General features: G+C 39.9%; 2 protein-coding genes across 2 annotated transcripts; one reads left to right on the top strand and one right to left on the bottom strand.

Moving 5' to 3' along the window:
- Positions 1-606: 606 nt before the first annotated feature.
- On the top strand, positions 607-18,872 carry tuft1b (tuftelin 1b). Its single transcript, XM_005740640.2, has 13 exons — positions 607-894; positions 1,926-1,982; positions 12,514-12,591; positions 12,717-12,809; positions 12,929-13,000; positions 13,149-13,214; positions 14,205-14,288; positions 15,092-15,202; positions 16,370-16,593; positions 16,805-16,910; positions 17,212-17,295; positions 17,801-17,892; positions 17,998-18,872. The coding sequence occupies exons 1-13, from the start codon at positions 784-786 to the stop codon at positions 18,068-18,070; spliced, it is 1,251 nt and encodes a 416-aa protein (XP_005740697.2). The 5' UTR covers positions 607-783; the 3' UTR covers positions 18,071-18,872.
- Positions 18,873-19,241: 369 nt separating this feature from the next.
- LOC102205641 (uncharacterized protein C1orf43 homolog) lies at positions 19,242-22,736 on the bottom strand. Its single transcript, XM_005740638.2, has 7 exons — positions 22,483-22,736; positions 22,284-22,385; positions 22,083-22,191; positions 21,934-21,987; positions 20,468-20,634; positions 19,767-19,825; positions 19,242-19,646 (listed from the first exon to the last, which is right to left on the bottom strand). Exons 1-7 carry the CDS (start codon positions 22,543-22,545, stop codon positions 19,439-19,441), a joined length of 762 nt encoding a protein of 253 aa, XP_005740695.1. The 5' UTR covers positions 22,546-22,736; the 3' UTR covers positions 19,242-19,438.
- Between the last annotated feature and the right edge of the window lie 214 nt (positions 22,737-22,950).

Here is a 22,950-nt window from a genome sequence, read left to right as displayed (position 1 = left end):
GCCTTCATTGTATTTCGGTCATGTGGACAAAGTGGTTACTTTTATGCAGGAGTCGTGGAGCAAACAAGTGTGAATGACAAATAATGTAACAGTGGTGTCTGAAGCCAGGATGCAAAACAGCAACTGGAGCGGAAGGACATTGTAGGAAAATAATAATGTGGGATTATATGGTTTAATCTCTAGTTTAGTTTGTCTATAAGGTAAAGTCATTTCCCTTAATCCCACACCTTCCTGGGTGCAAGTGACAACAGGAAAATAGAGCCTCTGATAGCTTTAGGTAAGAGGTCATATGGCGGGATGTTTTATATGAATTTATGATCACCTAAGTTAGAGTGTTAGTGAATTGTTACATGTTCTGTTTGATCCAGGGCTCTCATATTCTAGATGCTAAGTAGAAAACTTATCTGGGCTGATGTTTCAGTCCTGGCGTCAAAATAAAAGTTTCAAAGCCTTTGTTACTAAATGCAAAAGAGATTGAATAAAACATAATTAAAGCAAATTAACATAAAATGCAGTTACAGTAGTTTTCCTGTAAATCCAATTACAGCGGGATATATTTGCTGTTACTCAACCTGTTTACAGTGTAGGCCTCAAGAGAGGTGGCTCCTTGCAGGGCAGGATGGTTATTAAACAGGACTATATCCTCTTTGCAGGTCTAGCACAGAATTAGCTGTGGTGTAGAAGAAGCAGATCCTGCACTTTCAGCACTGTTGTGTTACTGGGACATATCGCAGGGAAGTGCAAGAGAAACATTTTTGACAAGACAGATGAAGAGAGAGGCGTATGGGCTCCTTCTGGAAGAAGATCAGACAGGGGGCTGGAGACAAAATGCCATGGTCCAGGAGAAGTGCCACCAAATACCTGTCCGATGGAGGTGGCATCAACTTCTCAGAGGTTAGACAATATTTAAATAAAATGTGCTCGAAAGCAAAGAAGCCATCACCATGCACTTTACTGCTGACCTTATTTATTTAATTGAGTGAATTTTCCATATAATTCTGTTACACAAGAACGTAAAACGTTCAATTCAACGGAATCCGGTCAAATTACATGTAATTAATTGGTATACATTCAGTTTGTACCAAGCATGTGCTCTTTACTGCTTAATTATATGAGTAAATAAAACTTTTATTTTATATATTTACATATTTTCAGTTTTTTATTTTATTTAACCTGTATTTATACATGTTTCAATATAAAAGAGACTAACTAAACTAACTAAATGAAAATCGCGAAAATTGTTTACACAATATTAAAACGGAAAAATTCAGATGCATTTTACTCATATTTATTTCTTCATGTTTATAAGGGCAAATAATGATTTTTACATTGTGGCAAATAAGACATAGCCATTCATTTATATTCATTCATTCAACATGAGTAACAACCTTGTATTCATTCATAAATAATCCATTATAAGACAAGAAACCTTAATGATTGCTAATGTGCCTTGACAGAGAAATGTGTTAAATAGCATATAGGTCGAGTAGCGTTAAGATAGTCGTCATCATATCCACTATTATTATTATGGGAAGAAGAAGAATATCCCATGTCTAGGAAAAACACTGAAATACGAGTAAGTATACAGACAGCTTTAAGCCCAAAATAAAAATGGTCATGTTGGAAAATATGTCAGCAATTGTAAATATGGGCTACACCGTGGTTCAGTGCATTCCACTTGCATAAGGTAGGCAGGTCTGCTTTACTTTAGCACCTGGACAGTCAGACAGACGGCAGAGGGAGGCAGAAGCGCAGCGGGGTCCAGGTCTCTCCACCTCTCCACGGGCGTGTGTCGTATTTAACAGTTACTCGCGAAGAGCAGAGTCTGTAAAAACACAGTACTCAAAGAAACCGTGTCCAGTAACTTTGGACAGCTCTGATTTTTCACTTATTTTTATGTGTTGTCGACACTTCCCGACGAGAAGATGAGCGGCGGCGTGACGCGGGCGGTGGAAAAGGGAGAAGAGGACGACGAAACTAAAGTGAGTGATGCTGCGTGACACTAGTTTAAAAGCACTAACTACTAAGTTTAGCGTTGCACTCACCCGGATTTCATACTGGGCACATTTTGGTCCACAATGACATAGTTCCCATTAGACTTCCCAATTTTTAAGAGCAGTTTTTCATATGAAAGCGAAACTTTTACCCGCAAATAAGAATAATAATAACAACCTCACATGAACTATGTAAAATAATGTGACGTTAAAGCAAAAATCTATCCTTCCTCATCCTCGTTCACCATATTTGCATCACGTTTCCTTTGCTGAACACAACGCAGACTGTTTTTATAAAGATGGCAAATCTAACAATATCACTTAAGATGAGACTTAGGATCCTTGGACTGATATCTATATTTCTCTGACAGTGTGGGGACACGATCGTGAACATTTTTAGTAATACTTAATAAAAATTTGAGTAAACGCTTCTACTCACCTTAGACCGGCAACACTGTTAATTATAAGCTACGACTATTTAACTAATGACTCTTATTTTAAATAAATAAATAACTCACCTGTGCTGAGGTACTCAATATATGATGCAGTGTTTACTTTTCTTGTTGTTTACTTAAAAAGTGGAATAATGGCAAAAGATGTGGGCTGACCACCAATGCTGAAGTCACTTCAATCAAGGGACACGACAATAGTGTAGATCACGGGTGGGCAATTAATTTCCCCAAGGAGCTGCATGAGAAACTATTTAACTGGTGAAATTAACCAATATTCATTTCATCTCTTTATAAGCTTCTTAAGGAAATTAATTACCCACCTTTGGTGCATTTAAAGCATTTAAAGTAATTCCAAATGTTCTGTGATTTCAAAGAATAAAAAAATCTCAAGCAAGTCCAGCCACTGTATTGCAGTGCTTCTTGTTGCTTGACTTTAGTTTTATTAATAACTTCGCCTGCACAGAAAAATAAGCACTACCATTGTAGATACACCAATATTGCTCTCAAGGGGTCAGGAAGTGGAACGGATCCTCTTCCAATCAGAAGCTGGTTTGATCCTTGGCTGCTCCAGTCTCCAGTCTTTCTCAAACTGAGTTGCGTGTGAATGTGTGTGTATGATGTTTACATAGAAAGCACTTACATGTATAAAGAAGTGCTTTTGGGAATGCTTAGAGTGATCAAGTAGAGAAGGGAAGTGCTACACATGAACCTTAACCCTGACCATATACAATAAACTTTTTAAGAATGAACTGATGTGTTCACACAAGGGAAATGTAAACGCTATCAACTCATTAAACACCAGTGAACAATTATAGCCTCTAGCCGTGTTTTGTTTTTGTTTTTTATTACAGATACAGTAACTGTAATCTTTCGAGCCATTGTAGAAGGATGACAAAGCAGGTGACCGGACATTCAAGAAAGTCAAATTTACAGGGAACTCTGAGCGTTACAGCGCTCATTAAGAATGTGCCGGTACTTGTTGGTTTGGTAGTTAAGTAGAAATATGATCACTGGCAATCAAACAGTTTTTTTTCTTCCAACTGTCTTGCGCATTGTTTTCTTGAGATGCTTCCTTGTAGATATAAAATGACAACTATTTATTGTGAATCTGCCAAGTAAAACATTAAACATTGCGTGATGCTGTCAAGATCTCGGTTAAATTAATTTAGTGCTTTAAATCAATGATTTTATACGTGTCAAGTCCTGTTGTGATGCCACATGTGGTGCATGGTGGCAGCGCGAATGAACAGATAATTTGTTTATAAAGACTCTTGGCAGGAAGCAGAAATCTTTCCCAACAAATGCACTCAGGCTGTTCAAGCATTTCTCCCTCTACTGATAGATCTGGTGCAACAAATTCATATGTAGATGAGAACTGTTTGTGGTTTGGAGGGGATCTTGTTTGTGTGGACTGTTCTGAGATCGTTCTTGACTATAGTCTCAGCAGATGCATGCAGCTGAGAAGACAGCAGTGTTTTCACATTCAGTTAAGTAACCGGTGAAATAAATTGCTGAAAAAGTCAATAAAAGCAACCAAATTATTTCATTTTCTGAATCGCCTCTTCACAACCATGCCTGTCAAGTAATACGATGTGTTTGTGCTGATATGCTGTGCTTAGTTTTCTCCAGATGTAGTGCTTTGCATTAGGGCCAGACATCTTAATTTTGGTTTAATCTGTCCAAAGAACATTGTTCCTGTCTGCGTTTTGTCCTGCCTCCTTATGTTCTCTATTCTTTTATCTTCTCTTCCCTACCACATTCCCAAATGAGTCAGTGTCAGATTGCTGCCTCTGTTGGAGATTTCTTCCTGTAAAAAGAGACTTTTTCTTCCCGCAGTCACAAAGTGCATCTTCATATGGGGTTACTGAGTTTTTCCCCAGAATACAAAATCTTTACTTTTCAACATAAAGCACCTTGAGTTGACTGTTCTTTTCCCCCCGACTTTTCAAAAAGAAAATCCACCAATATAGCCGATATTAGATTATTTTACATCATAAAAATGTATTTTAAGGCCACCTAATGTGAAAGAGTTACAGCTATGACTTTTTAGAATAGGTTTAGTGCCATCAGAAACAATTTAAGGCAGTTTATTGTAGTTTTATAGCTAGAAGTAAAAGTGCAATGTTAGTTTTTTGTCTCAAAAATCTTCCCAGTTTTCTTATTCAGAGAGCCTGAGACCCACAGGTGTCGAACTCCAGGCCTCGAGGGCTGGTGTCCTGCAGGTTTTAGATGTGTCCTTGATCCAACACAGCTGCTTTAAAAGGCTAAATGACCTCCTCAACATGTCTTGAAGTTCTCCAGAGGCCTGGTAATGAAGTAATAATTTGATTAATGCGTGCTGACCCAGGTTGAGATCTAAAACCTGCAGGACACCGGCCCTCAAGGCCTGGAGTTTGACACCCCAGGATAAGAGCCTTTGGGTATATTGTATATTGTGTACTGTATATTGTATATATCAGGCAGAGAAAACATGGGTTTTTTCACCTTAAACATGACCTCAAATAACCCATTTAAATACATTTAGAGGTTTATTTTGTATTAAGTAATGGTAACGGTAATTTTAGGGTCTCTTGTGTCATGTGTGTGAACATGATGTGAACAACAAGCGTGTTCTAGGTAAGGTTGTTATTAAAATACCTTAGCTGGATTCCAATGTGGTTTTCTTAGCTCCACGATGTACTTGGAGAGCGACGTGGGAGAGATCGCATGCAAGTCTTTTGTTTGTATTACAAACACGTCTAAAGGTTATGTTGGCACTACTCACACGTCAACAAAAACAACTGAATGACATTGACAGCTGGAAGACAGTGAACCGAGGTTAAAGCAGCACTTAGAAGTTAGTGAAAGAATATGGGGATTTTACATATGTTTGTACATATATCACTAAATCAGAGCACGTGTATATATGACTTTTCCCTATGTTAAACATGAGTAAAAATGCTTTGTTGATACTCTATAAAAGTAGAAACCCCATATTGTTTAAAATTGTGAAAATGGTCCTGCACAACTTTCCAAAGACTAAATATGTCAATTGATGATTTTGTACTGTCCAACAGGAAACCAGAAGATTTAGATCATTAGTTTACTAACAAAAAATAACAAAGAAACCATAAAATAAGCATGTTTAAGAGTCCTTCGTAGACGGTCTGCTGTCCCCTCATTTGACAAAACAAATGATTGTAAGTTGATCTGTCGCTTCATTATAAGCTTCAAATGGCCAGGAAACACATGTTATGTAACAGAATATCAGGATTAATATCATTTAGGAGATGTGCGTACTAAGTCAAAGATAGCTGGATAAACATGCACTAACATGAACATATTTGGTCGGTGCAGCATTTGACTTTTGTTTGCATGGTTTTGTTTGCTCTGCACACACGCACCGTGCCAGTAACTCGTTATATAAAGATACTTCATTAATCTCTGTTATGTAACTCTTAACACATTCCTCAGTGTGCTGCAAACTACCACTGTCACTATGTGGCAGATAAATGAGGTCATTCCTCATGCGTACAGTAAGATACTAACAGATCAAAGAAATCATTAAATGCCCAAAATTAGCGTGAGTGTATGTAAAATTGTAATCACAACTGCTTTCCTTTGTCACATTCATCAACAAAAGATGTTAAAACAAAAGCCCAGTAGGTTCTTATGTTTAGACTCGAGCTGATCATTGTAATATTTGTTTAAATTCAACGCCAACAAAGTTTTTAGTCCACAGTTCTGTATAATCTAATCAGTGGAAATGCTCCCTCCAGTTTTTTCCATGCTGTATTTAACATCACAGTCCTGCAGGGAAGCTCTCGTGCCTCCTTGAGCTGGCGCTCTCGCTGTAGCTCTGACGGGAGAATAATCTGGAGGGGGGAAAAAAAAGGGGTTGGGCAGCTGATGCAGCCTCGCCCTGCCATGTAAGGCAAGACAGCCGTGGCTTCCCATGTACTTAGTCACACAGATAGAGACAGTCTGGATCGCAGCTGCCTGATCATCCCCGGGAAAAGTCCCAGACAACTTTCTCAGCCCAGGTAGATATAAGTGTGATTCTTTGTGAGATAAAGTGGCATGGTGATTATTATCATGGTGATTATTATGAGGGTAAAGTCTGTGATGGTTCTTGTGGTTGTAATATTTTGCTTTTGCATGGTGAAGTATAGAGCGGTGGTTGGCAGATGATTCATTTAGCTTTGTCTTCCCAGTAGACCAGTCGATACATGATCTCTGCAAGGAAATTCTTTAAATGAACATTGCCGTCTGTTTGATCAGCACGATTTCTCCGAAAAGCAACCACCAAACTTTTATTATTCAATCTGAATTGACCTGATTCTGTTAAGTTTCTTCTCACCTCCTGCGTGCTAGTATTTAACTTGTTACATAAAAGTAATTGTAAAAGTGACACCTCCTATTTGTCAGTTGTTTTCTTGTGTCATGAAAAAAATGATTCGGCTTTCATTGTATTAGCTCAATATTCTTTGGGGATTATTCATGAGACGAGTCTATATTAATACCTATAATGTGAATGGCGTGCGCGATCTGGTGGAGCAGGATTTGCGGATAACAAAAACTTGTTTTAAGCAGATAATTACGTCTTCATTCATAAGGTGTTTAGCCTTGCTTAGTAATAAAACACGTCTGTTTTGACTGGTAGTGGAGATGGGTAGGTTTCACACATGGCTGTGAACTCGGGGGGGTCTTGCTGTGAGTTACTGCTCGGCCTGGTTTTCCCTTTCCAATGTTTTTAGCTTGCTTCAATGATCTCTGAGTGGCTGATCCTTTATTCGGTGTTGCTCTATCCTTTCACTGACATCATCTCCAGATCAGTGAACGGCAGTCATGGAGGAGTTAGTTGCCCCCTTGGTGGGACGCTCCTCTGTTGATTGTGTAAGGTCACCGGCGATAGAGGGATGCTCTGGTAGCCCAGACTCGTATAGGGGAAGCTGTGATGCCACCTACTAATCAGTACTCATGAGTCAGGCTGGACAGATTTATAAACAGCTGTTTTCATGTCTCCTGTGAGTCTGTTCCAATAATGATGATGTGATCTGCAGTGTTGTTGAGTCTTTGATCATCTCAGCTTCAGAGATAATGACTACCTAATTCTGCTCCGCTCCGCTTACACTGTCCAAGTCCCCCTCATGCTTTTGTGTTCTGGTCTGAGATAAGCCAATCTTAATCTGCTCAGTTAACAGTTTTACAGGTTTAGGAATAATTAACTATTTTGATCATTGTTAAAAAAATGATCTCCATTAAATAAAATTCTTTTTTTCTTTCCTCCAGTCAAATTACTTCTTTTCTTATATAGTAGTAAACTCCATATCTCCACAATATGAGCTGTTTTCATCCTTTTATATGAATCACTGAAGTTACACCCTCCACTAAAGGAGGTAGAAAGAACTAGAAATGCATACAGTAGCTTTGGCACCTCTCAGTATTCCACTTCCATTGTTTTTTATGCTGAATGCAGGACATTAGAGACAGAAAACAGACTCTCCCTTTGGGCTCTCTGCTGCTGCTCAGTTACACAGTTAAGCTACAGTTTGTCTTTTTACCAGAACCTTTATCTCAGCACTTTGTTTGCATTTTTGCATTTAATGTTTCACGTCTTTATTAGTGTCACAGCACTGAGATTCGTAATAATTTGTTTAACTAGTAACTAAATTGTTAGTAATTGTTAATGCTGTTGTGCTCTCACACACCAAATCGAAAAGTTCAAATGCCACGTGGTTAGGAGTGCTGTTCTCATAGCCAGAACTGTGACATCACACAGTGCCAAGAGCAAAAAAAACAACCAAAAACTGCCTGAAACAAAACATTTAGCACAGTCTGAAGCATGAGCTTTTGGCTGATTACTTGCAGACTGCTAGTTCTACTTCATGTTGCACAAAACAGTTATTTAATGGTGCTTTGTTCCATGCCTTTAAAGGAAAATCAATCAACTCCCATAGAAAAGCACGTCCCTCAGTGGCTCTGATATGATCAGTTAAACTATTTTCATGAGCTTTCCCACCTTATGAAACAGTTATATTTGTAAAGATAATATTTCTTTGTGCAAAAAAGGCTACTTGACTTTGCACGCTCTGGGTTCTTAAGGCTTTGAAGTTATATGAGGTCAGGCTTTTACAGAAGCCCTGAGCTGCACAGACAAGCCTGGAGAAGCTGCTCTCACAAGTGTCTGCCTCTTTGTCTCAAGAGTGGAAGCAGATTATTATCTGCACTGTAAACGCACAGAGCAGATGAAAGGTTTTTTTTAAAATTATGTTCATTAAAAACGTGAGTTAGCTCATGCCCATAGAGCAGATACATGTAGATAGTGGAGCTGTGTAGCTCTGATGATGTGGAACTATATTGAACAATCTGTAAATGCAAGTCTATGCAAGTCATCCAGTTTAGGAGATAGCTGTACAAATCTTTTAATTTTAACAAAATTTAATGGGACATTTAGATTTAAATTCACAAACTACCCTGGCAACTGTATCATTCTGCAGAAAAGACCATCTAAGACCCTTGTGCTAGTGGCAGGCTTTATAACAATGATGGTGTCTCCACTCGGCTAAGCTGTGATGTTAGCAAAGTGCACACTTACTGGCAGGTGCAGACAGAAGTTTTTACAAGCAACAACTTGCAACAAGGCTTTGGGACTTTTTAAGTATTGGGGTGATTCCTGAAAAGAAACTTTGCAGCTGAGTTTTCTTTCTTTTCTTTCTGGCTCTTTGTTCGCCATAAAGAGAGTGACATCTGGTTTCCTAGCATTCTGTCTAAGGCAGATATTTCTATAGGTGATACTTTTAAAACATAACACAGCGTAGATGACTTAAACCACAGGCCTGGGGAACATATGTCAATCTGTTTTTAAGGAAACCTATGCCCTTAAGTCATTCTGTTTTGTCCATACATGCATTTAATGGCTTTTACATCAGGACTTAACAGTCAGCACTTACTTCTATGCAAAAAAAAAAAAAAGCATTCAGCTATTCTCAGTTCTATGTCACCTTGGAGCGTGATCACAGGTAGAGGCTAGCTGCTCTGTAATAACACATAATAACACTTTTTGTAGGAAAGGTGGTTAATAAGTCTTGCAGTCAATTGTTGGGACTGTTTTCATGCACCTGGCCCCTCCAATATGTGCAGTCAAGTCATTGTGTGAGCTCTGACTTGTGATTCATTACAACTATTACTGTCAGCAGAAGAATAGCATGTGGTGAGGTGCACTGCCAGCTCCGCCCAGGGTGCGCCTGTCCCATGATCCTGCCTGCGTCTCTGTTGAGAGCAAAGCCCTTGAGGTGTCCCTCCCTCAGATCATAGTTTCAGACTTGGCTTACCTCTCACCGCCTCTGTGCTGATGGTTTTCAGGTGGCACAATCGCGCTCTGAGAGCTGCCATTCAAGCTAAGCCATTTGTTTGAATTGCAAACAGAGAACTGGTCGCTTACGTCAGTAGCCAAATGTGTTCCGCACATTTGATGCGTTGTTTAACGTGGCATGTTCATGCATGCACCGAAACACTCCAGAATCCGAAATCTGTTTCCACTCAGTCACACAGTTTCATTTTATCCCAGCGACCATCGTGATGAGCAGCCACTAATCAACAAACCACCAGCAGTCAGTGGGCGTACCCCCAACTGCCTTGCCACAGAATTACTGGAAGCATGACACGGTTAAACGGGATTTCACAGGAAAGAAGGCATGGCTGACTAATGAATTTGCCAGTTATTGTATGTGAAACAAAATCTGTAAGAAAAAAGAGCAAAATATCTTATTCTAGGATGTGTTCTACTTTCCATCTGGTTTTCTTGACTAAAAGTGCCTTTCAAGATTAAACCCCGAGCTTGTTTGGGATTACACTGTGTCCCTTATATCTCGAGTATGTGTGTCCATGTGCTCACAAGTAATGCTTTCTTAAAGCTGACGACAGACTGTGGTATGTAGAGTACGTGTCAGTGCCTCTCAGGTGTCATTTTCACTGCAAGCAAATTAAAGGTGTGTAAGTAGGAACAATGTGTGAGAAACATTACTAAATTATTTCAAAAGCATGCTGGGTGCCACTGATGAAACAGGGTGGTATTAATAGTGAGAATATTATAGAACAAATAGCGTGTAAATGTAAAATATGATTCAGGTGGAGTTTTATGGCATTCTTTTGCAGAACCAGAGAGGGAGAAACATCTGGTTCTTTGCTCTCTTTGCATTTTGTGAAACACAAGCATCTCAAATGCTTGTGAAATAGCTAAAATACCTTTGTGATGGAAAACAGGAGGCTGGAACTGGAGAAACATATTTATGTGGGGATCAGTAAACCAGTGAACAGCAGCTGTAAACATCTGGTGTACGCAATACAAGTAAACAAATCAGCATACCTCAAACTCATGCTATTAGGAGTGTTTGAACTAACTCAGCATATTCTAGCCTTTTGTCATAATAGTAATAGTTTTGGGTATTTACTACAGGATTACAAGTTCAAGTTTTTAAACTAAACGAAGAAGACAGTTACAGTGCAAGAGCTTTATTTTTGCCTCAGGCTGTTAAGCTGTGCGCCATTTTTGCAGCTACCTGTTGCCCTCTGTGGTCACGCCCACACGGAATTTAATTAAGGCCACTGATGACAGCGTGCACAGCAGAACCACAAAGCACACAGTGTTTTCACAGGAGCTCGGCCTACACAATGTCTTAGCATATTAAGCACTCCATATGCTCATATACTGTAGGGTGGGGACAAACTATACATGAGCTATACACTCCAGACATAGTGGATTTGGAGATAAGATAAAAATGAACTGTTACGTAGCTCACCAGCAATTAGAGTGTTATCCTTCACTTTCAGGGGATTTTGTTTGTCAAAAGGACTAAACCGTTTGTTTTCTTTGCATACTTGGACTAAAGCAACACAAATACACCTTCATCCTACTAAATGGGTGTTCCCAGGGACAAGTGCGTGTTTTTACAATATTAAGCATTTGTTTGTTATGTGGTTTGACTAAAATCACAGGTGGGTTTAGCTGACTTTCTCGGGTGAGTTAAATGTATTTGTGTCTATGTTTGTGGGAGAAAAAAAATGAAAAGTACCCCTCAAAAACGAATTACTACAGCAAGTCACGCTGATTAGCATGTGAGCGTAGATTAAAGAGTCATGATCAGCACACAATGACACGTACTTCCAGTGAAAGAGTACTCTCACTGGCGGGAGTGTCTGCCTTATTAGGACAACAAGATGCAACACTATTGCAGCAATAACTGGCAAGGACAGTTTAAGGAGATGATCCACACAAGGGCACATTTACTGGGATTCCTACTGCCTCATTCAGAGAGCAGAATTAACTAGAACTGAACTGAAATATAAGTAGGCGATATATCAAAATAATAGAATAGAATAGTATACACATATATAACAATATCTACAAAATAGAATGCAATGCACTGCAGTAGATTCAAGAGAAGAGGTCACATCTCTCGGCTCAAACATAAGGCATGATGCACTGATCAAAACAAACCAAACAGAACAGATACTATAAAAATGAGTGGGACAGACTAGAATGCAATAGAAGAGATGGACAGTTACAGTGAATTACGTTGGCCATGAGTTATGTTAGTCAAACCATCTGAATCTTTCTGGAATTTCCAGTGTGTGTGTGTGTGTGTGTGTATTATATAAACTTTAGTTTATAAAAGCCTGCATGACAAATAATCTCCGTATTTTCTGTTTCCGTTGCCAAGGCGACACGTTGACTCTGGAGTGACTAAGCAGTCACGGATGTTTTGAGTTGTGATATTTTTGTCCCTGACTGGTCAGCCTTGGTTTCATTTTCTCCAGTGTTTGGTCATAATCACCAGACTTGGCCACGAGGGCAGAGTGGAAATGTTTCCTCATTGGCGGTTGCTAGGCTTCACAGTTTAGCTGTGTGGCATCCAAGGAGAAACCTCAATAAAGGGGAAGTTTTATGCCCCCCCCAAAAAAAACGCTGTCTCTCTCTCTGGCTTTCAGCTCCACCCTGTCTTTCAGTTGAGACTTTCATTTTGAGCCCTGCTTCATTTCCCCGATGCTTCATTTAGCACATCTTCTTATCTCATCTTTCATTTCAGGACCGTTGCAGGCAGCTTAGACTCAGCTTACAACGTCGAGACCAGACAGGCAACACCTCACAACAGCACAACAGTAAGGTACAACTTCAAAGCAGTTTTAAAACTATTTGTTAACTGAGAGAAAGAGAGGAATGCAGAATGGGAAGTTTGATATATACACATGAGGGTTTGTGTTTGTTTTTGTTTTTTTATACTGAATGTAGGAGAGCACCATAGAATTTGCGCCGCCGCAAAAACCTGAAGAGCAGGAAGACGAAGTTGAAGTCAGACCTCACATAGAAGTTGAAGTCATCAAAGTATGTGAGCTTGTTTTGCTTGCTCATGTTTATTGATAAAGTTTGAGCAACTCAACACTTCAGTTTTAACTGAACTACAGTCATATTATCTAACATGCTGCGGTCACTGTGTCATCCAGTTTTACCTCGGAAAAAACCCACCGGAAGAAAGTGTCAAGATGCTTACGGACGAGGTGTCCCAGATTCAGGAGGTCAGTGTGTGGACAAGTCAAAGCTGAAAAGCTATTGGTGGAAAGCAGAGTGTGTTTCTTTAAGCAGAGCGTTCAGCTGTGTCAAGGGTATACCTGTGGTTCTGCATAGTACACATCTTTTTAATGCCTGATGTGTTTTTGTATTTAGGTGAGGTATTGTCTGAAGACTCTGAGACAGCAGATGGCAGCCAGGCAGAATGGCAACAACAACCAGGTACACACCCTCTGCCTCAGAAACAGTTCAACAGATTATCTTTGGTCCGGCAATTTGGAAGAATAGTGATTTTAATGCCTTAAAAGGATCAAAAGGTTAAGTATATTACAAGTTATGTATATATATGTGCTGCATATAAGGCTAATTTCCTCCTCTGACCAAACAGTAAAGATCTACAGTAAATATCTACCAATTTTACAAGATCTACATGACATTTATAAAATAAAATAAAAAGCTTTTTTAGATGAGCTTTGCCCTTAAAATAGGTGGCAGCATCTAAGTAAAATGCAAATGACTGAGCAGAGTTAGTGGTTAACAATAGCCTCCATATAAATGATAGAATATTTAAGTAAGAGTTACAACTGGAAAATTACTTGCCTAGTTTAGATGTTATTTGGCAGGGTTTAGATGTGGGGCTTAATCATTCATAGATGCTCTGTTGCTTGGGAGAGCTTAGAGATGACTATCATTATTTATTTGAATGCAATTTTTTTAAGTTGCAAAGACAGAAATATCTGCCTGTATCCTTCAGTTTGATACCAAATGCATATCAGATAAAGAAGATGTTATTATTGAGCATAAACTTGTAACTGCATTTGAACGTGGGTAATTAGTTGATAGGTGTATTTAGTGCAATTTAATTTAATGTAATGTTTTTAACATGGGACTATAGAAAGTGACCTTTGAGTGCAGTCACTCCAGGACCTGCAGCTTTTAGAGCTTCATAGGTTGCTGCTTGGTCTTTGTGAGTGTTGAACTGTGCGTGTGGGTCACCTTCTCTTAACCTAAGAGGCTTACGAGACCTGCATGGCCTTTAAAGCAGACATATGGAATACCCAAATTATGTAACACCTTAGTGCTCCTGCTTCTTGGTTTAAACACAAACACAGCGTATCACAATATTAATTGTGTAGACCTGAACTGTTCCATTTTATGTGCAGCTTTTTCCGCACTAATTCCTCCTCCCATTTGCTCCTTTTTCCTATTCAGCGTCCAGCCAATGGCTTCAGAGTCAAAGCACCCACCAGCCAACCAGGTGTCATCAATGCCAACGGCGTCCACACCGATGCTTACGTAAGCTCGCCGTAGTTTGCAGAATTATCTGACCTCTTCTGAGGCGCTCCCGTGTGTAGCCTTTATCATTTGATTATTCATCAGTTTGAGATGAATGAAATGGGGAAATGGAAGAAGTCACTTTCAGCTGCAGTTCATTTGAATGCATTCAAAGTTTTATTCAAATGACAGTCGTGATGGAAAAAAAATGCCTGTCCCTGCAGCAGTTCCTCATTGATTCAAACCAGACAACTGCCTGCTTTTGCAGAGAAAATGTTACCCAGGCTTTCATCAGCTCATAACAAAGCTTACCACACACACACAAGATATTGTCTTTCCCATGCATTATTCTCGACTTGGCGGATCATAACAACTGCTGTAATTCAACACCATCTACCAAGCAAGCAGTGTTGGCGTTGCAAGAAAGCTTGTGTGTGTTTGTGTGTGTGCATGCTAGTCAAACCCAGTATCTTCTATGTATCGTATATAGGTAAGGTAGGATCAATTTACACTTCCCTTTAAGTGGTTTCAGATTGTATCACAGTGCATTAGATGTGTTGTGTCTCCGGTAGAGGAAACCATTCTGTCTTCCCAAATAGGAGCCTTGAGTTAAAAGATTATCTGAGCAGAGTTTAACAGCTCCTTGTCTAAATGATTTTGTTACCTCAGGCTAGACCATGCAGCCTTGTAAACACAAAGCAAATGGCCTATCAGCAGCCTCTTTTATCAGTTTGTTAGCCCATGTTGAGCCCTCTGGTTCAAGAGGCTTGTGAGATTAAATCTAATTGAGCACTTTCTTTGTGTGTGTGTGTGTGCACTCTCAGGTTGGGGATAATCAGGAGGAGAGTGCGAGGCTCAGAGAGGTGACCAAACGCCTGTATGCTCAGCTGAAGGAGATGGAGAAGCAGCATCAGGAGGAGATCGACATACTGCAGGTCTGTATCAGGAGATGAGTAACGTGACACAGCTTCCTGTCCACTGCAGCTATGACTCACCCCTCTGATGCTCTCTTGCTCCTTTAATCGTCCTTGTTATCTGTCAGTGTTATCTTTGGATTTCATCCCTCATCTTGTGATCCTCCACTGTTTGGATCTTTGCTCTGCGGTACATTCATCTGTCAGGACATGTAGGGGCACCGCCCGAAGACAAACACTTTACTTTACATGTGCAATTCTTTACTGTTAGTGACTCCAGCGAAACTAAATTACGCAACAGGAGGATATGAGACATTATTTACTAGGAAGTTATCTAAATCATTAATTTTTTTTGACTGAATTCAGTTTAGACAGAAATAGCCGAGAACAATACATTTAAAAACAAAACATACAGTCACTTATGAAGCTAAAGGGGATCAATTATCCTGATTTTTTATATCAAATGTACTTTGTTACGATGAAAGTTTCAAGCGGTGAGGTCAAGTATGTACAAGCAATACCTGTGAGCCAATAGCTCAGGCTTTAGACTGCATTGAATGCTCAGTTTCAGCATTTTTGTACTCGTAGCTCTGTGTGGGATCATAGAGGGAGGATATCCTTAATATGGTCATCCAGGGCACACAGATCTGCTGTTTAACCTCATGTTTGTGATCAAGAACACGTAAAACTACTCTAGTAGAGTCCAAGAATATATTTGTATGCATAACAGGTTCTCTTTAATGCTGCCAGGAGAAATTAATAAAGCTTAGAATCATTAATTTAGCATTTCTAAGAAGCCCTAAGGAGACAGATTGGAAGTCTGTCCCGAGGTATACGTCGCCTCTCACCCAGTGACTGGGACAAGCTTCAGAATAGATGCATAATTTCTGAGCAGGCACTGTTTTGCCTCAACTAGTTCAACACTTTGAACATCTCATGTAACAAAAAGCAATAAAAAGGTGCAAATAAAATGAAACTGGGGGGATTCCAACTAAGCCGCATTTTCTACTCAGGTGGCAACATAAGTGAAAAAAATACGTGGAGTTACAATTTGTTAATTCAGCTATCTTAGGGATACTAACTGTGGCAGTGAATCGGCCTTATCAAATCAACGAAAACCAGACTCAGGTCAAACTTTATATTATAGCACACCAGAAGGAAGTTCTCACGTTTTGATTTTCCTCGCAGGCCGAATCAAACGAGTATCAGGCACAGCTGGCTGAGCAGACAGAGCGGCTGCAGAAGGCCGAGGAGCAGTCTGCAGAGAGAGGTCAACAGGTGGAGGAGCTGCAGAAGCTGCTGGGAAACATGGAGATCGAGAACGGCATCCTCAAAGACAAGATGGCTGCAGGAGAGGCGGAGCTGCTGCAGCTTAAAGCAGGCGGAGAGGAAGCAGGAGAGAAGGAGCAAAGGTAAGACTGCACGCAGACTCATAAAAGAAGAAGTTTCTAATAAACCAATAATGAGGAAAGGCTCTGCCCAGAGAGCATCTTATAAAATCTTATCTGATTGATGTTGCGTTATTTAAGGGAAAGCCACTTTTATGTCCTGCAGTAAAAGAGAAATACATCTTTTACTCACGTGCTTGACAGTATATAAGCTTTCTCACGTATCTGCTTTCAGGTGTGCAGAGCTTGAGAAGGAGGTGGCTGTCCTGAAGGAAAAGATTCATCATCTTGACGACATGTTAATGAGTCAGCAGAGGAAGGTCCGCCACATGATCGAACAGGTATTTATGCACATAAGGATGTTGCCTGGTGGTGCATAGTGTACACAGACACACACAGACTTGTAAGCTGCCCATAAACACACACACACACACACAGGAAGCCACTAATGAGAAAATGTGATTTCTGAGGAGGCGGCCACATGAAGTAGAATTGATTTGGGGGGATGAAGCCAAGCGGAAGCATGTGGTGAAGCAGAACCGCTGGTGATAAATAAGTGATGATGCATCTGCTTCAAGCAGACAAGCATCTTGTGTTATTCATACGGTCTCTTATTGTTTGTTTGTTGCATCTATAACGCAGCTCCAGAACTCCCGCACGGTTCTCCAGGAGAGAGATCGAGCCATCAGGGATCTGGAGGAGAAGGTGGCTTTCCTGGAAGCAGAGGTGAGGAACTTTCTAAAAAAAAATGCAAACAGGCTGAATCACTGAATTTATCTCTGTTTTCTTTTGTTTTTAAAGCCTTTCTTTGCTCAAAAGATGATCAAAAACAGCTGTAGCTTTCTTAAATGAGCTTTTTAAATCTCATGATAAAAAGAGTCTATTATCCCCTGTGTTGTTCCTTAAACATGGCACACATTAAAGAAGGTGGTGCTCAAAAAAATGCACTTTTTGCTCCTGGCTGTGCCCAGGCATGTTAGAAAAATTCGTTGGCCTATTATTTCAATGAAATTATATTTTTTGCAATTATAGATTTACAAGATCATCAGAATAAATTAGGTGTTGGTCACAGAACCATAAACAGACTATCGATGTCAGGTTTTAGTCTTTTCATGGGCTTTGCCAACAGTAGGAAAATATAAAATGGCTTTGTTGTTTGAAGTAAAGCTGTGCCTGTGTCAAGCCGAAAGAATGCGCCGTTTAACGTCGTTAATCCCGTTCCTGTTTACAGAACAAAGAAATGCATGACCACATGGAGTACTACCTGGCAGGCCAGGATCTTCCACCCTCATCTTCTGAGAACAAACCAGAGGTTGTTTACAGGTGAGCCATCACTTCCTAACTTACAGTCCTTTCTATTAGTCATCCTACAGTCAGATGTCTAAAATAATCTCTTAACATTTCTTTTTCTCCCCCACCTCTGTGCAGCAAACCGCTGACACCGACAACTCAGAGCAGCAAAGCCCTCCCATTCATCAAAGTCATTGAGATCAAATCATGATTGGAGAGACAACCAAAGGAGTTAAATACTGTGTACATATTTATATATTTAACCATGTATGTAAAATGCAGCTCTGCAGTGATTTTCTTTTAATTGTATTTTTATAAAGGCTGTTTTAGCAGACCTCACGCACATTCTGTCGATACCTCGTTGTTGCTTCTAGGGCTGTTCTTTGTACCTTCTTTTGGTTTCCTCAAAACAAACAGGGATCCATGCAGAATCTGAATAAGCTGTTTCAACAGGTCAAACTATAAGGCGTGTCAGTTAAACGCTGTTGCTAGTCTAGGGTCAAATGCACGAATAATCACAGTGATTTTAGTGTTTTCATGATCACAGTCACTCTCGGGGTTCAGGGTCAAATTCCTCAGTGCTTTGCACCACGTTGCCAATAGCAGGCGTGCGGTTATGATGTCAGCAACAAAATTTGTTTCACGCTTAGCTGAGAGATTGGGTCAATCGTCATACTATTTTGATTTAAGTTTGACCTTGTTTTAGCTGCGCAGTGACAGACTAACTACTGCCTCAACGTGCTTATTGTACAGGCCAAACATGTTTTGTGCTAAAAGGTTATATTTAATTACGCTTATTTTTGCTTGATTATTAACATAATTATGCATTGTTCGCATTGACTTTGCTGCTTCTTCCTGTCAAATACCTTGTTGCACTCCAGGATGCATATTTTTAGAAAGTTACTTTATACTGTGAAGAGTGTAGATACCCCGAAGTTCAGTCTGCGTCACTTTTCTGTAAACTTTGTCCAGTTTTATTTAAATTTAATAAAAGAAATGGTTTATTTGACTCAGTTGATTTACAGCGCTTTTTTTTTAAATCATGGGTTACTATATCCTTCCTCTATGACCTCACACCGCCACCTAGTGGAAATACAGGGACAATAATTATAAAAAAAGAGGATGGGAAAGTTCCCTCAAAACCACAAAAAACCTTTTATCTTCATATAAATACACGTCACACGTATGAATTTAATAAGTTAGCATAAATATCTTACATTTGTACATTAATCAAACATTTGTATTTACAATTTCAACTCTCAAGAAAAAATAATAAATTCAGTTGACTTGCTGCTTTTACAAAAATGAAATGAAACAACTGTTTTCCTCTGCACACATTAAACAGCAAACACACACATACAGAAAAGGAAAAAAAAACTCCTGTGACAGCAAGACTTTAACAACTGCATCATTTTCTAGATCAAAAATATAAAGGATAAGATGTTTCTCGCTGTCCATTCTGAGCTTATTTTAAGTTTGATGTTTTAAAGCTCATTTTTAAAGCCAACCAGTCAGTCTGCTACAACTTTTTATTTCCCCGTAGACTGACCGCACACCATACAACCATCCTATGACTGCATCACAGCGTGCTCTCCAGTGTGTTGTAGTTGTCTTTGAAACTTTTGAGCTCCAGAAAGTGTTTGGGCCTCTTGCTGCGCTGGCCGGTTGAAGGCAGGTAGGTGATCTGGATGGTGGAGGGAGTGCTGCGGACAGGAGAGCCTGTCAGGTCCTTGGCTGCGGACTGGTGATGCTGGTCGAGGCTGGTGGTGCTGGAATACGCCTTCACGCTGAGGGTGATAAAACAGATGATTTCAAATGTACTGCATAAACGGACAATGCAGACCGCATCACTTGCTGCAACAGAAATAAGACTGGTTTCAAGTCTGGACCAGTACGGTGACACTTACACGTCAGCCAGTTCGTTTAGAGCTTGCTGATATTCAAGAAACTCAGGTTCCCCAAACACCTGAAACAAATATTTAAATCCACATCAGCAGATGAAAGAATTAAACTCGTTATATTCTTGTCTTTTATGAACCCTCTGTGCCCCTCTGTCCTTCTAGTGAGTGTCAGATCACAGTTTACTTCATGAGCAACCACAACTTTTTACTCTGAAGGAGGCTGTAAAACTTTGTAAAAAGCCTCGATGAGTCAAAGAAGCAGGATCACTGTCATCACGAGGATTTCCAGAACTTTTCTGTCAATAAGAGTTGCTGATTCAATAAGTGCATGCAATTAGGCCATGTTACTGAAACTTTGTTTGAAGTGGCTTTAACGTTGTTGGACTCAGACGCTTAGCAAATAAACTTTCATGTGATGTGAAAACGTAATCAAACAGGAGACATGGCTTGAGTTGAGGAGGAGGAGGATGAGATGGAGATTAGAGGGAGCTGAGAGAGCAGTGGTGGACGTGGCAGATGAAGAAGACGTCTTAAATGGTCCTAAATAGTTTGAAAGCAATAACTGCAAAATCTAAATTAAGATTATATTTAGAATTAACACTTTACGGTAGCGTTAGATTTTCCATTCTTTCTGAATTCTGGAACCTGAAACATTCTAATAAAGTTCTGTTGGGATACAGTAAAATACAGTAAAAACATTTATGCACCCCAGTCCCATGACGAGCGCTGTCGTAGCCTTCAAGCAAACGGTCAATAAGTGCACTGCGGCTGCTCTTTATCAGAGAGTGGGAGTTGCGCAGCTCAACTAGCCAGCTCCTGAAGCTGCGTCCTGTAAATGCGCTGGGGCTCCCACTTATCTCCTGCAAAGGAATTCCTGTGGCAGAGAGAGGAAGGAAGACAAGTTGAAGGTCAGGAAAGACGTTTTAATGCTTTAAATGGAACAAAAACAAAACAAGAACAGAATTAAAAATTATTTTACAATAATAAAAATTTAAAAAAAAGCTGAGACACAGTAGAAAATTCAACTGAAACCACAACAAAAAGACTTGTGAATCACTAAAACTCTATATTTCACTCAAGCTTGAAACTTTTGTGCCACCACTGTTTGGCCAAAATTACAGAGAAAGCTGAGAAATGCATAAAACCACTGAGTGGACATATTACAGCTAACTGGCAAATGTTTACCTTTAATATGCCCAACAACGATTATATCATCTACTGATATAAAATCAGAAATATAAACAGACTCAGAGAAATCAGGCTGTCAGGTGGCACAGCAAGAACTCATGAACACGGCTGCAAACCACCACCAGCCAACTCAGTGGTAAGCTGGATCCACAAAGCCAGTTCAAACTCTAATGTGCAAATATGGGCCTGAACTGCTTTAAGTTGGACTCAGCTGAAGCATAAAATAATCCTGTCTTCTTTTGGATATTCTGACACTTCTGCTGGGATAAAGAGGAAAGGTGCTATCCAGGTTCAAAACCCATGTCTGTGCAGGTATAGGGGTACATTACTGCAACAGCACAGCTTGCATATGTAAGACGGCTTCATTAATTCTCCTGGACAACATGTTTTGGAGCAACACCATGTTGAATCTATGCTAAATCGCCTTTTGCATGCCGGTGTAGTAAAAGAGTTAGGGTGCTGAACTGGCCTCCCTGCAGATCAGATCTGTCACCCACTGAAAAAAGAATGAAAAGGGTAGCCCTGAACTCTACAGCCAAAATCCTATATAATTCAATAACTCAAAACTACAGCAATATAAGTAAAACACTTGAAAAAGATGATGTGGGTTTGGACAGCTGTGAACAAGCTCAGCATGTTAAAAATGTGCTCCTTGAATCCATGAACCTTCTCTGGGGTCTTCCTTTGTTCCTCCTGCACCTATACCTTCCAGTATATCCACTATCCCTCCTCTGCACATGTCCAACATATCTCAGCTTTGCTTCTATAACTTTGTCTCCAAACTGCTCAACCTGAGCCGCATTCTCTCTTGCTTCTACCTCTCCACCTGCTCCCTCCTTTTACTACAGATCACGATGTCATCTGTGAACATCATAGATCATCAGAGACTCCTGCCTGACCTCATCTGTCAACCTGTTGATCACCACTAAACTGGAAGGGGCTCTGAGCCGATGAATACATTTAAGGAACAAATTGTAACTCTCACCTGAGTCACGGATTGCATCCAGAGCTTTCATTCTGTACAGGTAGTTGTAGCAACCTTTGAAATATAAGATATCAATTTGTTACGTTTAAAAAAATAACTAAATAAAAAGGACAACATTTGCTCAAAATGAGTTTAAAAAGCTGACTGACTTATCTGTGATGCCCGCTTCAGTCTGTCGTCTTCTTCTGACAGGAGCAGAGGTTCATAACGTATCTCATGAACTTTGGACAGTCTGGACTCAATCTCCTCCCTCAGACCCTGTAGATGAATTCATAAAGAATTTATTAATATTAAGGCACAAAAAGTTAATAATAATAATAATAACAAAACAGTAAAGATCCACGCCTCACCTTTGGTGCATTGTGGCCAATAGGTACATGAGGCCCTCGGCGGGATCTCATTGCAAAACGCATGATCTGCCTTTTGACGAATATAAACAGCAATACAAACACCTGAACACAAAACCAAGCGTGACAGGATTGAGGTTAAAACTTATCATAAACACACCTCCGTGTACCAGGTATCGAGCTTTTAGTGTAACTTACTCACCAAGCTTCCATAGGCCATAACCAAAACAACATTGACTCCAGATAACGGCGATGACTCTGCCATGCTGCCTGTCAGTGCTTACAGTCTATGCGACGACGAATCACTCTACAGCTTCAAAGTATGCTTCGAAAAAATTAAATATCAGCAACTGAGCTGACCCTTGTCTTTTTCTTCATGGGCATCATGCGCTAAGATATGCTATTTAGCTTTCAGTTAGCTTTGCACTGTGAGGGCGGGGCCAGAGCTGATTTCCGCTTGTGAGTGTTGGATTACCGTAAAAACCATGCAAGAAGGACACGCTAAACAGACTTCCTGTCGTTATATGATGCTTAGTATATAGGTTATTATAATTACCTATTACTAAAGTACAAACAAAGAACTGCAAAATAAATAAATAAAAAAATAAAGACTTTTTTGCCCCCCCCAAACAACTAAGTAAAATTCATCTGTAAACACAACCTGCCTAAA

Source organism: Pundamilia nyererei, unplaced genomic scaffold, assembly GCF_000239375.1.
Source record: "Pundamilia nyererei isolate P.nyererei 1_Seehausen unplaced genomic scaffold, PunNye1.0 scaffold00102, whole genome shotgun sequence".
In the NCBI taxonomy this organism is placed as follows: domain Eukaryota; kingdom Metazoa; phylum Chordata; class Actinopteri; order Cichliformes; family Cichlidae; genus Pundamilia; species Pundamilia nyererei.
This window is presented reverse-complemented; position numbering and strand designations above follow the sequence as displayed.